Source organism: Xiphophorus maculatus, chromosome 18, assembly GCF_002775205.1.
Source record: "Xiphophorus maculatus strain JP 163 A chromosome 18, X_maculatus-5.0-male, whole genome shotgun sequence".
NCBI lineage: Eukaryota > Metazoa > Chordata > Actinopteri > Cyprinodontiformes > Poeciliidae > Xiphophorus > Xiphophorus maculatus.
This window is the reverse complement of record NC_036460.1, coordinates 26,400,928-26,419,559: the sequence shown is the minus strand read 5'-3', so window position 1 is coordinate 26,419,559 and position 18,632 is coordinate 26,400,928. Positions and strand designations below refer to the sequence as shown.

Below are 18,632 nucleotides of genomic sequence, written 5' to 3'. Positions count from 1 at the left end.
GCATCTTCTACACAGTTGACGCAGCAGTAACTCAATAGCAACGTTACTTAATCGAATGCGACGCCATGCAGATGCTCTGTTTCCACTAGGCCTGTCGCGATAAACGGTAAATCAATTAACCGTACGATAAATTAAAACTATCGACGTCATTTTAATTATCGGCATTATCGTCTCTTCCGGCCTTTTTCGCTTTCTGTTAATGACACCAAATGAAAAAAAGGCTCAACTCCGGTGCTCTCCACTGACCCTCCCTTCCTCATTTTACTTAGTTTAAAGCCCAGCGCACACTATACGATCTTAGAGCTGTCGGCCGATTGTCGGCCCATTTTCAAAACCTGACAGACCACACATTACCTGACAGAAATCCTAGGTATAACTGTTTGATCGGGTTCGGTCCTGCCGTGTGGTGTCCAACAATGGGCACAAAATAATGGCTACAAGTTCAGTTAACTAATTTTAAAACCAGGCATTAATCAATGCTTTACTACAATCTACCTGCAATGCATGTGGCTAGTGTCAGCGTAAAGTCCTGACTGAATGAAAATCAATAGAACCTACAGTATTTACGTCACATAACGAAGAACAGCTGAAAAGTTACCGGGTTTATCAAGGTAGTCGGATGTGCCCATCTTCTCTATTTAAATCTAATTATTACTGAAGGGCAACATAATATACAGGCTTCATAATCTGCACTCTTTTGGTTAAATGCAGTATTTATTTCCACTTTGGCTTTATGATGGTTAGTTTTTTTTCCAAGTGAGTTTTTTGTTAATGGAGACTGAGAATCCATTTTATTTTGATTTTCGTTGTTTTGTTTATTTTGTTTATCAGCTCCAGTGTTTAGTGTTCTTTTGAAAATAAAGTGTATCTATCTTTGGCAGGAAATCGCATGCATTATTACGTCATTTCCATTAAATCAGTGTAAAAAGGTCTTCAAACAATATTATCGTTTATCGCAATACTTTCTGAGACAATTAATCGTTGAGCAGAATTTGCTATCGTGACAGGCCTAGTCTCCACTAATGAAAATTTGCTCACCTCAGGATGCTGAATGCCCGATTGACCTGCTGAGTAATTCAGATAATAATCGTTTGACCAATTGGAGGAAATCATGACCTTTATGAGCTTTGAAATGTCATCTGAAAATAATAAGGATTTAAAAAAGATAACTGTCACATGATAGCATAAGTAAACAATATAAATAAGCCAGATTTTTAATTGCATGCATGAGATTTGATATGTGTGTTCCAAATATTTAATTTTAAAAAATGTCTCTTGTTTTTATCTTGCTTATTTGTTATTGTGGTTTTTCTTAGCTTTGGCTGAACAAACACAACCTCACCTCCCATTGTTGGTCTACACATGAAGAAATAAAAAAAAGGATGCCACTTTCCCTCTATAGAGTAAAAAACATATAACTGGCTTTTTAGAGTTTGGTTTTTTTCTTCATAGTTCTTATATGGAAATCTGTTTGTTTTTCTGAAATACGATTCAAGTTGCTATATTTATATCTTGCCTGCAATCTTCTCCTTTAGTTGTGACTTCAGAAGTGTCAGTGCCAAATCCTAATATTGTCTTGTGCAATGAAAGAGCAAATGTCATAACAAAGCACGGAAACTCACAGCGGTTTGTCTTCTGCGTTTGTTGTTTCGTGTTCAGAAAGTTTCGCTGGAAATTATATCATCAGGTCGCTCGGAGTCTTCCTAGATGCAGAGAGTGTGTGTGGGCGGGTAGACCACTGGGGAGAGATAAGTCACTGTTTTTTAAAAGAACATTTCTTTCATGTGTTTGAAAGTTTTCAGGCCTCGTGTCTCGACATGTGTCGCCGCTGAATATTTAACGAAGTCTGAAAAGCTTCTCGCTTCCGACTTTGTCTCCAGTCAGAGACGACGCGGGTGTGTTTAAGGTGTAGCCGCCGATCCGAGTAGCTTAAATGATTTTTAGCGTCTCTACGCAACAGATCCAAGATGGGGGGCCGACATCGGAACAAGTATTAGCAGGCCCCGATTTCCTTTTCTTGCGGTTGCGTCTCGTCCGGGGAGAGGGGAATATAACCGGGGATCTCTAGCTCTGAAGGAGAGCAGAGAGTCTGTTGTGATAGTGCTTGAGCCCTTCAGATGCTCACAGATGATCCAAAGCAGGGACATCATATCCTAGGTAAGCCTCCAGTAAACCCGAGGCGTTGAGGAGAGCCAGAGGAGGGTAGACATGAAAGAGGGAAGACACAAAACAAAGACTTGTGTTGTTGACTTGATTGAGAACACCTGTTTCTGCAGATCGTGCTGCTGTTGGACCTCGGCGGATTAATCCGACTGACAGAAAGTGTCTGTCGCCCCTTTAGATAAACTTGCTTTTATGTCGTATTCTCCTACTGCTTTGTTTTGTTTTAATTTCTTGCTTAAAATGGCTAAGCAAAAACCAAAGTGGGCTTGTAAAATGCATTTCCCCCTGATAGACTTCATTTTGTTTTCATGCTTCTTGGATGCACTTTATTGTTTCAGCTAAACAAACCCTTTTTAAAATCAGCCTGAGTGAAAGTAAAAATGTAGCTTTCAAGAGAAGACTTCATTTGTTAAGGGAGAAAAAAAGAAACCTCTCCAAACAAACGTGGCCCTCTGTGGAAATCAAATCAATTGTTGCTTAATCCAAATAACAAGTAGTGCCACCAATTGCTAACATCTCCGTACGATTAAAGTCCAGACCTCAAATAGGACACTTTATAACCAATATTTCTTTTCCTGTATTGTTACTTTTGTATGTCTTTATGACGTTCACAGTGGAGTATTTCAAATCTGATGGCTGGACTTTCTCCTTCCAAGCATTATGTTAGAGAACTGAATTTATGGCAGAGATGTAAATCTTTTAGCACCTAGTGATTCAGTTTAATTCAGATTTTTAGGGTCATGATTAGATTTTCTTATTCGAATGCCCGAGAGATTTCTTTTAAATTATGTGACTGACAAGAGGAAAGGAGAGTGCAAACAAATAGGACGTGTTTTTTTTTAAGACAATTCAGTAATTTTCCATTCTGTATCAAATTCCATCAGTTTTTACTTCAACAAAAATAAGTTTGTGCATGCTACGGTGCGTTCACACCAAATGCGTTTCATGCGTCTGGTTTACATTCGAAGTCTATGTGAAGGCGCGTCGAGGGTCCGTCGCAACACGTTCCGAGCAACTAGCACGGCACAATTTGAAGCCTTTGGAGGGTTTGATGCGTCACAACACATCCGACCCGCAACGAAAGACAACCGCTGGAGAGAGTTTGACTCGTCTGATGCGTTTGGTGTGAATGCACCGTTAGGTTAGCTTAGCCTGCCTGGCTTGTTCATAAATTTAAAAAAATACCAAAATAATTTTACAAAAAAAAAAAAAGCAGACTAAAGTTGATTTTTGAGCATTTTTAATTGATTTTTAGTTCCCAGAACCAATTCATGCTTCTATTAATGAGAGGACGTTTTCCAGGTCCGACAGCACCAAAGCACCTCCAGGCTACTACACTACCAGCAACATGTTTGACTGTGAGTAGGTCTATTTTCTGAAATGGTGTTTGGATCATGAAGGATGTAAAAGAACATTCACCTCTTATTAAAAGCTCCATTGTAGTACGTGAGATAATTTTCCAAAAATGATTGTGATATTTCCTTTGGCAGTGGTTTTCCCCATGCCATTTTTTGCCCAATCTCTCTCTTCTGTTGTTGGATCTTGAATATTAACCTGAACAGAGGCAGGTTAACATTCTGGGCTTTAGATGTTGCTTGGGTCTGTTTTGGACTCTTTTGACTGACTCGTCGACACACTTTGGGGTAATTTTGGTAGGCTGGCCACTTCTGGGAAGGCTTGCCATTGTTGAATGTTTTGGGCATTTAAGGATAATGACTGTCTCTGTGGCGCGTTGGAGTCCCACAGCTTTACAAATGGTTTTGTGACCCTTTGTAGACCATTAGATGTGAAGAGTTTGTTTTTCCATCTGTTTTTTTTTAATATCCGGGCTGGATGCGCTGCTTTATGTTCTCAGGTTCTACTTAACCGATTTCTGGCAAATACCCAGCCTGGGTGATGAAAATGAAATCAGGTTAGTTAATTCACGCCTTGACTAAACAAGCGCGTTAGTGTGGGTCACCTCTTTTCCTTTAATCCGCAAAAGCGTCATTTGAAAACTGAACTTTTGCGGTTCCACCCAAAAGTTACAGATTTTTCAAATTTTACACTGAACACTTTTTTTTAAATGAAGAGCATTTATGGTGACTGATTTTTTTTCTTTGCTCTATTTCCTTTCCATTGTGCAACATAATAACCAAGTAACTTTTTTTTCTCTTAAAAAAAATTTCAAATAGTGCACTTCAAGAGTCTCAAGTGAACTATTTCACGTTGCGAACCTCTGAATTTACACATTACCCACTGCTTTTATTAACTGCCTGTAAGAGCTTTGCAGCTAACAAAGTAGACATGAATTTTACTCGGGCCTCCTCGGCTCGCCCTGCGGTCCTAATCTGTGAGCGGCTGTATAAATTTCGTTGCTGTTTTGGCTAAGCCGTGAGGGATTTTGCGGATCCTCGTAACTTTCACAAGGGTTGCAGAGAAACATAAAAGATTTCAGGGTCATTCTCATGACTCCTCTCAGCAAAATGTGCTTATGCTCAGACCAAAACCGTCTTGTGATGGTATTTCAGGAATGCACAGGCTGTTTTAAGGCTGTGGTTAACTCTTTTTGTTTTTTTCTTTCTCAGTCCTGAGGTTTCCACTGGAGTTTATTGGTTGGATGCTTGGCTGTTTAATCGCTATCATAACTTTTCCAGTGTGGCACATGCTAAGTAATATAGTGTATTACCTGCACAAATAAGTGCTTAGTTGTGTTATGAGATTATTTAGTGTTCAAAAGCACCAGATAAACTTGACTTTTTGTTGTACTTTTATGTGTTTTTCACCATCATCATCACTGTTTCAGAAATTGTAATTAGTTTTATTGTCCTCATTTTTCTCCCTGTCCTGATTTTTCAGTCATGCCTAGGTTCTTAGACAATGTTTTCCCATTATTTATTCAGCTTTTAATGGAAGAACATATTTTAAGGTCTATTCTAATTGGTCTCCAGGCAATTCGCAGTGAAATCTCCCTTAAGTTAAAACAAGCATTTTACTCCACCAGTGTGAGTGTGTGTGTTTTTTTTACAGAGATAAAAATGCTTATCCAGATCTCTCTTTTTTCCCACATTTTACCACAGGGTTGAACATAGAAATTTATGTGCCAAAACACTAACACTGTGACCTCATTTTTTTTTCCTTTTTGTAAAGAATAGTTTTAAAGCACCCGTACCATGTCCAACTTCAAGAAAAGAACCTATATTTCTTCTTATTATTATTATTAAGCTAGTTCCTTGCCTTGGTATTTTCTTGGTTATTAAAAAAAAAAAGTTCTTGCTTTTTTTATTTTGTAAAATCTCAAAAGACACACTGGCATCTCATGGAGTAGTTCAAGTTCACATCTGCATTTTCAGAGACCTCGTCACTTCCATCGAATGTCATTATGCTTATATGTCATATCATCACATTGGGCTGTCATAATTAACTTTTTGAATGTATTTAGTGATCAAGCCTTTGCACTGAATTTCACCTGTGGTAGTGTGGAAGCGTCCTTGGGGGGCCATGCTGTTGTTCCTGATAGGAATAAGTCTTTCTTAGATAAAGGTTGGGATGAATGGCTCAATTAAAGGCACGTTCTAAAAGGAAGATCGTGATGAGATTAGATAACTTTAAATTATATATTTGTGTAATGGGGGGGGGGAGAGGCATTTTCAGACTGCTTTGAGGCTTCGCTGAATAGCCGTCCTTGTGCAGCTAAGATGTCACTTGTTCAGTGGTTTAGTTTTGAAATAGTAATGTTCGCGAGCGCCTTCGTTTACCTTGAGCGCTTCCTTTTCGCATTTTACGCGCTCGCTCACGTTGGTCCGGCACATAACATTTGAATAAAAGAACTCTGCGGGTTGGATGTAGCGTGAGGACACGATGGAAAAGTTCAAGGGTCGTGAACGCTCTACGTTTGCGAAGCCGTGCGGCTTTCCCATGAGAAGGTTGGGCGTGTAGCATTAGCTGAAAACAAAAGGATAAAAGAGAGGAAAGCTGAAATGATACGCCCCTGTAATAAACCTGGGGAGAGCCGCGGCGGTCTGATCTCCTCCCTGACAGCAGGCCCTCTAATAGGATGCTCTGTTACTGACCAGAGCGGCAATTAGTCATTCCGGCGCGGAGATGGAAAAGGTGCGACTGTAAAGCATGTGACAGTGGGACTTGAGCGGAGCAGATCCCCCAGCCGCGCAGACACGGGCATCAGTTGCAAATCCTCTTTATTCTCCCATAAATCCCCACGGTTGCGCGCATCCTGTCAGGACGCCGGTGTGGGCATGTCAGCGCTCTCTGATCGAGCCGCTAGCACAGCGAGGGAGAGGGAGAGCGGGAGGGGAGACAAAAAAAAGAGAGAGAGGGAAGGAGAAAGAGAAAGAGCTGCACCGGGGATGTGGACAGCAGCCAGACACATTATAGACATAATCAAATTCTGCTTGATTCAAGTGCGAGGCCACAAAAGGCTGCCATAATGATACCGTCTCTCATTTGGAGATTTTCTTCCCACTCCGAGCACCTTCTGTTGTTATAAATGCAAAAACAGTTCGGCGAGCTGCAGGGAAACTTAATCCTGGATTTGTTAGAGCGCCAAGTGACAAACCGATCCACATAGGAAGAAGGATAAATGACAGTAATCATAATAAAGGACTATGCAAAGGGTACTAATTTGGTTAAGGCTTGATTTGATTGTGACTGCGATAATATATCTGCTGGCTGTGAGCTAAATAACTGTTTTAAACACTGGCCCTGAGAAGACAATGAAGGAACGACACTGTTGAAACTCGACAGCGTGTGTGAAAAATGAAAGGCGAAGACATGTTTACACCGAGATATCTAATGATGTGTCTCTCAAAACCCTTTCTTTTTAGGTTTAACATAGATGATGCTTAGTGAAATGTGTTGCTAAGTATACATTTATGTAGAAGGCAACATGTTGATCAGTAGAAAATATGTATAAGGCCAACTTCGAACATTTATTTGTCAGATTAATGTGATTCCAAAATGCTTTTCCAACAAGCAGCTAAACCGCTAATTTGGACTGTTAGTGTCAAGATCCCTGATCGAAGTAAAAGAGCAAACCTCAACTAAACTCAATAAATTAAAATATGCCTTCTGGTGATGCAACTTGAAAATGGGAACTTTTAAGCAGGTGTCAAGCATATGTTTCATTTAGTCTGCATTTTTTACTGAAAATGTTTCCTTTTTTGTTTTTCAGATGTAATATTCCAGTCCTGTTTTTCTTAGCTGGAAGCAGAAAATAATCATAATTAGCAAATGTAAAGACTATAACGACTTGAAAACATTAGTAATAGTATTGGCTTTTAATGTCTCTTAGTGAATCAAGTTACTTAAGTAAATTTACTTTTCAATAATGCTCTTTATTAAATATCAGAGCACAACTGAAAATAGAACAACTTACTTGAGTTTGCTTGTTTAATAAATTGAATCACTTGTGCTACTATGAGATTCTTGAAGGGGGTAATATGTATTTTTAGGCCCATTTTATGTCACAGTGAAGTACCTGTTACCTTCAGTTGTTGTGAAAATGCCATAAATATCAAAAATTGATTAAAAGAAATCCATCTTTGCGCAGAGCCCTACCTGACCTACCTTGAAAGTGGTCTCTGTCTCTTTAAGAGCCTCCTACCCTTGCTGTCGTCACAACAACGCTTCTCCATGTTGCCCATTGGTGGAAGTCACACGTGTTAACAGCGGATCTCAGGTGCGTTGTAGCTCACTCGATGAGCTCAGCAGGTGTTTGCTAATTGCTGCTGCCGCTAGTCTGGAGGAGCTGAGTGGGGGAGGGTTGCTAAGTGGAGCACACCTGAATGGTTGCCACGGGAGACTCAAGGAGTTCTCAAACAGGCATGAACGAGTCAAAGCAACGCTCTAGACACAAGACCCTCACCTTAAAGTTTTGACGTTAGATAATCACAAAGAAAAATACCACAGCTTCATGACATGTAAAAAATAATCTGTAAGATGATCTAAATGAGATTATTTGAAACTTATTAACCCTTTTTGGCATTCCTGGTTGAGCCTAGTTTTGATACAGCGTCTTAATGGTTCCCGACCAAATGCAATGAATCATTGACAGCAATCTGCCTTCCTTAGCAAACATGTGGAAATAAATTGTTTTCAAATGACAATATCATTCTGAAAGTGATTAGAGGTGCTTCTTTAGTTATTTTTTTTATTAATATTTTCTTGCTGCTTCATATTAACCAGCTGACTGGCAGTGATGGTGCTGCATTACTCTGTGTTTTACAAAGCTCCAGAAATGTCTAGCAGTTTTGCTAGTGTCTTTGTTTTTTTCCCTAAAGTGTGAATATTATGATTATCATCATCACCTCTTATTCTTTGTAAAGCACGTTGGTAATATTAAAAATGTCTTGTTTGATTAACTTTGATCAATAATTATTTAAATGCGTCATTTAATAATAATTGCATTACTTCTACATAAAGGAATTAGCTTAATTTACACTTTGGATCTTTTTTTTTCTCTTTAAGTTAGCTACCTGTGCCAGATGATCAAAGGTTCAAAAAATTACTTCATTTTACAGAATAATTTATATTCAACAGAGGTTCACATGGTGATTATGACGTTGTTTGTCCCAGTTATTTTAGGAATTGAAATGACTGTTACTTTGAATGAATACATCAAAATTTTGTTGTAATTAAAAAATGCCAAGCATAAAAAAAAACAAGTAAAACGATCATGTTAATATGTTAATGTGATAAAAAAAAAAAGACCATATGATATGTTCTTTCATAATAAATGAGAAAATTCAACACAAATTTTAGTAATAAAAAATTAATTACAACTTTTTTTGACAAGTTTATGAAACAATCTCAAACTAATTTATAGAACAATCCAACTCACTTTTCTTTTTTGGGGGGGGACTTATGTCCTCAGAGAGCTGTTGAAGTGTTAAAAGTGTCGCCACTAGTCCCTTTCTGCTGTGGACTGCGTCTTTTCTGCTCTCCCGTGTTAATCACAGTGGAGAGTTTCCTCCGGTGATGCGATGTCACCGCTGGATTTGTTTACAGTGCGCAAGCAGCAAGGACTGCAGATAAAACTCACCCACAAGTTTCTGTGTTCAAATCAATACCACTGAATATATCTGAACACATCAGCTACACTGTTAAGCAAATGGTAGACTGGTTTTTCCTTCTTTCTTTCTTTCTTTCTTTCTTTCCCACTCCAACACTGGCTCCCAATAAATGCCAGGGAAAAGTTGCGCTGATGTTCACGTGCCGTCTCGCTTGGCGATCTTCCAGACGCCCGCCGTGCTGCTGCGGCGCGTACAGAAACCAACGCTTTTAAGGCTGTCGCTGGTACGTCGCAGTTGTAAATTGGAATTGCTCAGCCGTGAAGGCTTACGAAGATTATTTTGTTTATGAGACATCCTCCAATAATAATAATTCTAATAAAAAAAAAAATCCCCGATTTACATGTTATCAGTTAAAAGCCTTCTGTTTAGTTGGAACACGTCCGTCTAAAATTCATGCACGGTTCACAATGACTGAAGACGGGTTCTACCAAGTTGGTATCAGTAGTCAGTATCTTACTAGCCGTCTGAACGGCCTCATTTTAGAGAAACAGATCAGTCTTAGTCAAGATAACTACTAATCAGTGACGTGCGTTCAAGGGAGGCAAGGGAGGCAGAGCCTCACCAGTCATAATGGAAAAATATAATGATAAAATAATTTGTATTGCTATTTTCACCCTGTGGTTTGTACTGTAAAGTATGTATTTTTTATTTCGCTTAACCAATTTTGAGTAGTTTTTCTTCAAAATCGCTGAAGTTTCTTAATTTCCCATTCAAATGCTCGGAAGCGCAGCTGGTGAGGCAGCAGTGAGCTGAGCCTCACCTTGATTGATCAACCTCTCACTAACTGCACTGGATGACAGCATGAATGGTTAAAAAACATTTAATGCGTGAACTGATTTTCCATAATTTAGCTTATATAATATAATGTAAAGTGTTTCTTGTCACCAACTATGTGTGTAACGTGTTTCGTGTGCTGAGCAGCGATCAGAAACGGCAGAGAACAGATTCGAGGTGAGGGAGGCAGTTTTCTTGCCTGATGGCAGGGGGCGCTCATGATCCCAGACATTGTGACTGCAGAGTAAGAGACAGTAACAGCGAGCTAGCCATGGAGCTAGCCATACAGTAAAGTCAAGTGTAGCGATATATTTATAGTTTTCTCTTCTTACCACAACAATCACTTATTAATAATCGCAAAATAAACATTAACCCTAAAACCATATTACTGCAACAGACTGAATGTTCTGCTTTTTTTGTGGGAAATATTTGAGTGGGTTTTTTTGTGGCGTTGTTGTCAATTGCTATGGCAACAAGTCTGTGTGTAGCCTGGCCAAAGCAGAGAGCGAGAAAGAAGTGGTTTTGAGTTGTACTTCAACGGTTTTTCTCTTTGCTGTGTAGTATAGCACTAAATTAATACCTAAATGTCTAAGTTTGATTGAGTTAACGGAATTATTCTAGGGCGGCAGTGCGGCTATACATGACATGTAAAAGAATAGTTTTTTGCCCTCCAGCTTTGTCCGCATGCATGAAATTTCCTTATGTAAACAATAGCATGCAGGTGGTCTACATTTGTATATCTGGTTATGATTAAGTCAGTGCCTCACCAGCTATGAACCTCATCGCACGTCACTGCTACTAATTAAAGCGAACCAAATAACTCCAGTGTGAACAATAGCTGTGTTTTATGCTCGTTTACAATTCAAATCAGTGATTTATAAATGAAAAAACACAACCATTTGTTTTTCACGTCATCAGACATGAAGTCCAACTTAACATTTCCTAATTGGCTAAATTATTTGTATTTGCCAAAGGGAGAATAATTGGGCAGAGATTGTTTTACTCTTTTTAAAATCAAAAGTTTAAATGCATTGCCTTAGCATTTGATGGAATTACCTTCAAACTGTAATATTTGACTTGAACATTTTGGGTATTTTTTCTGAATCTAGTTGCAATAGTTTGCTGGATATTTGGCTAATTCCCACTGAGAGAGAGAGAGAGAGAGAGAGAGAGGGAGAGAGAGAGAGAGAGAGAGAGAGAGAGAGAGAGAGAGAGAGAGAGAGAGAGAGAGAGAGAGAGAGAGAGAGAGAGAGAGAGAGAGAGAGAGAGAGAGAGAGAGAGAGAGAGAGAGAGAGAGAGAGAGAGAGAGAGAGAGAGAGAGAGAGAGAGCGTAATGTTGGGTTTGTTTGACATGCAAAAATATAAGCACCCAAACATCAAAACTTTGTTTTACACATTTCTTTTTCTAGAATTTAGCGAATGGAAATAGTTGTTGTTACTCTGTCTAATAAAGCAGAAGGTTTGGTTGGATATGATGTCACACAGTGAGAGGAAAATCAGTTAAATAAAACAATATGACTGGTCTTCACACATGTGACTGATATTTACTGTTGTTTTAGGTTACTGCTTGGACGGAAATTGCACTTTGAAACATAAAGTGCAACTGACAGTCTTCACCTGAATGTTGCAGCTTCAGCTGCCTTTCTATTGCTACTCCAGTGTGTGCATTTTTCTCCCAATTCTTGTGTCAACCAAATTGCTGATTTCATATTAGTGAGCCATGCTCTGGCTGTGCAGGTCTCACTTTTCTCCACAAAAAGGTAACCGGTTGTGATGGTGTAGCTGCACTACAATATCGTGGCTCTCAAAATGTCTTTTTTAAATTTTACACAGAGAATAGAAATGTGCTTTACTGTCTCACTGCGGGGAAATTCATCAGTTGATCTTTGTAGAGACAGTGGTTACTCTTTTTTTCAGTCGTCATTTCTTCTGATTAGAAATGTTTTATTTTTACTTGAAGACGTGCTGTAAAACGTCATCATTCATTGATAGTGGTAACTTCCTGCTAAAATCAGCGCAACACAAAAAATTATTTTTTGCCGGAAAATGACTTAAGCGCTTTGAAATATAGTCAAAATGCAGATTTTGATGTATTTATGTCTGATAATATACAGTAAGTACGTATAAAGATGCACTTATACACCTATTTTATGATCTTTCCAGCAAATTCTATAGATGATAGTTTATCCTGACCTTTAGTCTTTGACATGACATAAACTCCCAAATTTTCTATATGACCAACAACATAATAAACCTATATGCAACAGTGAATATGTCCACATAGGAGCGCAGATAGGCTGAGTTAGCACTCCTCATTGCTGCTGACCTTTACATTTGAAATCGTCTTACAGCACACTGAAGCCCCGTGCTTTTGGCATGCTCTATAATTCCCTTTATAACAAAGTCGGAGGTCGTGAAAACGGGCAAAAATGAGACATTGACGACACGCGCCCGCATCGGAATTTTTGGGGTCATGTTTTGTCCGCTCACCCCGGTGGTAAATACAGGACCGGTGAACAGGAAACCAGTGTTCAGCAGTGTGCCTAATGCGGGCAACATGAAACGCAGCCAACCGTAGCCGTTGATACTGCTGCCGTTAGGGGATTTTAAGTTATTCTCTGACATTTTTGTGATAGTGTCTTGCTGCTGACTCCGGAGGAAAATTTTTTTTTTTCTCCCCTCCCCTACTTGTTAAATCAAACTCTCCCTCGATGCACCGAGGCAGCCAAGACCTCCTCGTGTTTCCTCCAGGATGTGTCAGGCGGAAAGACAGGGGGTGAGCAAGGTGAGGGCAGGAGGCTGGGAAGGAAAAGAAGCAGAAAAAAAAGAAAGAAAAAGGGAGGGAAGATGAGACAGGACGGTTGCACAGGCCATTTAGTGGGAGCATGTTCATTAGCATGGAGCACGGGCCGTTTCGTCTCCTCCGGGGGTGGGGGGGGTGCGTGTGCGTGTGTGTGTGTGTGTGTGTGTGGGGGGGGCAACAAGAGAACTGTGCTATCCTGACATCCTTGATACAGTAAACAAACTGCGTCTCGTACGGGCCTCGACGCGCAACAGCCGTGCCCTCCCTGTTGAAGATGAATCCATTTTAGCGGGAGCTCTCGGCCGAAACGGAACTTTTCCTATTAATTACGCTCCTGGTAGGAACCGATTCTGACAAGCCGAGCTACCGAATGAGGTGTTTTTCTTTTCTTTTCTTTTTTATTTCTCAACTTTTTTCTTTTCTTTTCTCTTTTCCTCTCAGTTGAGATGTGACTGCCACGTCTCAGACCCGTCAAGTCGACTTATTACGCCTTCTTGTCGCGTCGAGGAATTCTGCACCCTCAACTCGTCTTTTATCAAAATCATTCAAGTCCAGAGCATGACTGGAGAGACTGATGGAAAATTGAGCTGCTCTCTCATGCAGCAAAAAGAACAGCGCGGCCATTCCCCCTTCGCCCATCACTCCTCAATCAGTCCCAATGTGCACAGATATAGACTATTGATAAATGCCTCTGAACTATTCTGAGGCTGGAAATTTAAGGGCTTCGGAGTTTCGCCTTGTATGTCGAGCGGCGCACGGATAACTCTGGCTAAGTGCCGGACAGCGATACTCGCTGACACCTGAGGCAGTCGCGTATTTCTCGGTTTTTGGGGTAGAGGAGGGGCGGACGCCGGCCGCCAATTTATCTTCAGACGTGTGTCTCTTTCTCATGATTGAGCTCTATAACTTCCAGAAATGGGCCCTTAAATCGCAGCGCATCTTACAGTGTGTGAATTCTCGCCGAAATTGCAGACAGTGTCTGCCGTTTCACGGTGGAATGACTGTCCTAATATTTTCAGCGCCGCTCGCTCGAGGAGACGCCGGAGGGAATGTCTAAAAGCAAAAGTAAAAAAAAATTTTTTAAAATGTAAGAAACTGGAGTTCAGCAGTATGACGCGACATCTCGTTCTGTTTGTACTTTTGAATCTGCCTAAGCAATAGAAATAATTGTACAATTAAAAATCCTGTTTCTTTTTTCATATAGTTCTCCTTTAAGGATGAAAGATTTTCTGAAGTAATAATAATAATTTTTACTTTATTCATCCCAGGAGGACATGTGGCAAAGGTCGTCGGGACCGGGAGTCGAACCCGCGACATCCGCAGGTCTAAGGCCTCCAAACGTGGGGCGTGCTAACCCGCTGCGCCACCACAGCACGCCCTACTGAGGAATGAAAAGATGATTTTTTTAAGAAATCGATTATGAATTGAAACCCACATGATTCCTCTTAACAAGAACCCTTCACATTTATTTGTGAAATGTGGAGGAAAAAAACCCGATGGAAAATAAATTCATCGAGAAAAATATCGTACTGAATCAAACATTAAACCTGAGTATTCGGCTAGAAGATCAGCCCCATTAAATACATTTTTAACACATTTACTGGTGACACTCTTCTTCCTGTTGCTTTGTAAGAAAGTAGTTTTTACTAATAAGACAGAACTTTTCACAAATTTTGACCAATTGTTTGCACAATCTCTTTTGATCGCCCGCAGTCTTGGGTTTATGTTGTTTTCTCCCCTGTTGAGCCCAAAGGTTTTCTACAGGACAGATTTTCATAACCAAAGAAATGCACTCCATATAAAGTTTATGCGAGGTTATGCTCCTGCAGTAACTTCAAGGCTTTTCACACATCTCTACCAGAGGTGCCAAGTGGTGTGAAAGCAGCTGTGTGTGTTCAGAATATTTCTATTCTCTTTAAAACTTTCTGGTTTGCTCACTCCAACGTTGGCTATGGCACTCTGATGGCCAGAAAACCACGCGTGTGTGGGCTGCACTTTTACCACAGTTCTCAAGCTGAGCGTTTTTGTAACCACGATATTAACTTTTAGTTGTTGTGTTTTTGTTTTGTTTTTTTCCTTTGTTTTGCCAAGACTCCAGGGCCAGCGAGGGCGCTCCGCAGAAAATCGACCACGCCGTCATCGGTGGAGTGGTCGCCGTCGTGATGTTTGCGATCCTCTGCGCGCTCATTGTGCTCGGCCGGTACTTTGCCAGACACAAAGGTAAATGCGCCGCTGCGCTTGCTCGCGAACGCATTGTTGAGAGAGTTTAAGTGCTTTATTTGAAAATGGAGTGCAGCAGAGTTGAAGAGAAAAGGTGGCGAGGCGGAGCGCGCCGGGCGCTAATTCATTTGTCCCCCTTTTTTTTTATTATTTTTCCAGGAACTTACTTCACGCATGAAGCCAAGGGAGCGGACGACGCGGCCGACGCCGACACGGCAATCATCAACGCAGAGGGGGGCCACAACAACACAGACGAGAAGAAGGAGTACTACATCTAAACCAGACGGGCCTGAAGTGATGGTTGGGGACGCGGTGGGAGCACTGCGTCCAGCGTTGATTGGGTAGTAGGACGGCTTGGGTTAGGGTAAAAGAAGAAGGGGAGAGGAGGACGAGGAGGAGGGAAGTAGGAATGGCGTAGCCGCGTGGGAAGAAGAGGCGTCGTTTAGTCTCCTGTCCGACCCTTCCTTGGACTGCCGGGTCCTATTCTGTACAGTATAATTATTTTACAGACAATTTTGTGCCTTGTTCTATTTCTTTTGTCGGTTCGTTGGTTTCTATTCACATTGCTTGTTGGATTGGATTCTTTCTCCATGTGCTCTACTTGATCCTTTGTTGCGTTTGGCTTTCAGAGGAGATAGAAAGGGGTCTGGTGTTTGTCAGTGTGTGCTACAACTAGCTTTTAGCTCATGTAACCAGATATAAGAGAGGCCAGCTCACTCACACTTTTGTTCACTTTTTTAAATTTTTTTTATTTCTTTCTCTCCAGTTGCTTATTAAATGAAACCCAGTATCGACATGTTTCTCCCCGCTGGGTCAAAGTCCTGTGGTGCCTCCCAATTTCTTCACATTTAGATGCAGGTCTGATTGGTTTTGACGATTACCTGCACACACACACACACACACACACGCACACACACACACACACACACACACACACGCACGCACGCCTACACGCAACCCCCCCCCTTCAAATTCAGACTCACTGTAGATTACTTACGTAACCGTTTTGAGTACTCATGCCTTTCTTTGAATGTATTTGCTAAAGGAGTAAGTACGAGTCACATGTATATGTATGGGGTTTAAAATCAAGTTGCGAGATGCAACCAATCCCTCAAAAGTTCCCAGATCCAGTCAGTAACGCAGAACTTTATTTTGAACCACATTCCTAAAAAGTCTTGAGCAGCTACCATTTCTGAAACGTCTTACTATTTTCATCAGATTTATCCGACAAACTCCCCAATGTCAGTGGTACCTAATTCCATCCATACCTGCAATCGATGCCATGTTGTTTCTATAAAGGGATGTTTCTATCTTTTTTTGTTCTTTTTTTGTCCCCAGGGTCAATTAAGATGAAGTATTTGCCAATACAGAGTTTTGATCTAATACTTGCATTTCTTTACAGCCAGATTTGAGTTGTACACTGCCTATCTCTAGTAAATTAAAGTTCAAATATGTAACGTACATCTATCTGGATGTACCACAAAAAAAGGAAATAAAAACCTTTATTTTCCACCACATGAGTGGGTTGGTCACCCTGAGTGGTAAATTCAATCGCCGTGCAATTGTTTCCGCCTCACCGCTATCCCTTTGAAGCTTTTCTACTTGTAGCTTCCTGTTGGAGTTAGCATGAGGAACATTTGGGCGTTTCACAACCATCTCGAGAAATACTTGAACTGCCAACTTTGCGGGATACAGCTGAACAATTTTTGTTTTCCGCTAAAAGATAGCTGTTGACTGCAAACCTTTCTTCACGACATTCAACCTGCCGGTCACGTCCTCTGAGGCGTTCGACGTAAAGCCTGTATAGGAAGGCGAGAGCATGAACAGCTGACTTCATGGTTAAAGACCATAATCGGAATCCCAGACCAATGCTTGGGATCGGATCGGCCGTGTCCCTCGATTTTGAGAAAGTGATCTAGCTTGTCATACGACATCATGTGTTTTCATCTGTCAAACCTTTCATCTCCTACTTTATGAGTCAATTGTTGGTTGTGTTCTTTGTTGTAAAATTGTCAGTTTCATTTGAAAAGTTGGTCTTTATCCTCAACCCGTACCCAACTTTGTTTAATATTCATCCTGGAATCTGTCAGGTTTAGTTTACAGAGGCGTTTGTCTGCTGCATTACTACCACAGCAGACTGCATCTCCTCAAAAACATTTCTGGAAGATAGTTATCTTCTAAGCAACACTAATGTGCCATGACAGTGAGGCAAAGGTTGTTCGGTTTCTTTTATTTTCATGTTTTTGTCTGGTATTGACAAAGAAAAATGTATGAAACAACAGATAGTGAAGGTTAAGATTTCTGGATAGACACTTTGCTGTAAGAGACTGACACTGTAATATTTAGTAGTATCAAGGTGCATATACTGGACCTTAAATACTTTAGCAAAATTATTCTAATTAGCTGTAACAAGTGGCTACCTATTTAAGTAAAATTAGGATATTTATCTAATTTAGCTGAGCAGAAAACTCAGTAAATCAGCTAGCTAATTTAAGTACATCGACTCTAGCTAATTTAGTTAAAAAGTCAAAGGAGCTGTTTAGCTAAATTAGCTGCACAACCTGAATACCTGATTAGCTAACAATAATAAATAATAACAATAAAAATAATAATAGTAACCCAGTTTGGTAGTTTTCTAGATTGTCTCTTTAGCTAATTAAGCTTAACTAGTATTAAAAAAGAGGATCATTTAATGCTAGCTTTGGACAAAAAGTTTTGGCTCTTTCCTCTTTTCTCTTCCGAGTCCCTGGCGAGTGACGTTCTCCGTGTGCGACGTGCAGCGACGGCGTGCTGCTAAAACGAAACAACATCAAAGCGTGTTGACGTCACAGATCACAGAGTTTAATTCCATACAAAGCAATCGACAACAAAGCTGCAGAGGAACAGAGATATGCATTTTCTCATAAAAATAAAAAACACACACAAGGGGAAAACAGACAAACATAAAACACAGACAAAAAAGCAAAAAATAGCGGCCGCTCTCTCTCTCTCGGCGTGCTCCGTGTACGTAATTTTATACCAAATAGGTGTTTCCCTATTTAATTTATGCAGCCAAGGCGTTCCGTTCTTTGACCAATTAGAAACTCCCTCAGGGACTCAGAAAAACTTGGAAACTCCCCTCATTATGGCAAAGTGTCTGGTTTTTGTCTAAGTAAAAGGGCGGACCACCTCGTGTTCATCTCTGTCTGGTACGGGCAGAGACGCCAAAGAGTCTCTTGCCCCTTCGGACTGTAAATTTTATTGCTGTGGTGTCAGCGGGGGAGGAAAAAAGGGCCCTGCTTTGTCTGCTTACCGCATCTCAGACGAGACCTGTTCCAAATAAGAGTATTGTATATAACTGTTACACATGTCGTAGATTAGCTGTATTAAACACTAAATTAATCCTTTTTCTTAACACTAGCTAAACTGATTTAGCTAGTTAGCAATGTTTGACCTATTGAACAGGTTAGCTATTTTAATAAAATTAGCTTAGCAGCTAATTTAGCCATCAAAGTAGCTAACTAAAGTAAATAAGCTGCTTAACTATCCATCCACATTGCCCATAGGCTACACGCTAACACCAGACGTGTTATGCAATCTGGTCATAAGCTACCGTAGAGCCT

At 40.4% G+C, this 18,632-nt stretch overlaps 1 protein-coding gene across 3 annotated transcripts in view; it reads left to right on the top strand.

The window, feature by feature from the left end:
• LOC102233868 (cell adhesion molecule 1-like) overlaps nt 1–16,413 on the top strand; it is a 277,256-nt gene extending 260,843 nt beyond the window's left edge. For all 3 annotated transcript variants that reach the window (XM_023351441.1, XM_023351439.1, XM_023351440.1), the window contains 2 exons: nt 14,902–15,030; nt 15,190–16,413. In XM_023351441.1, the coding sequence (XP_023207209.1) occupies nt 14,902–15,030; nt 15,190–15,308 (248 nt within the window). In that variant the 3' untranslated portion in view covers nt 15,309–16,413. The remainder of the gene's footprint in view (nt 1–14,901; nt 15,031–15,189) is intronic.
• The last annotated feature ends 2,219 nt before the right edge of the window (nt 16,414–18,632 follow it).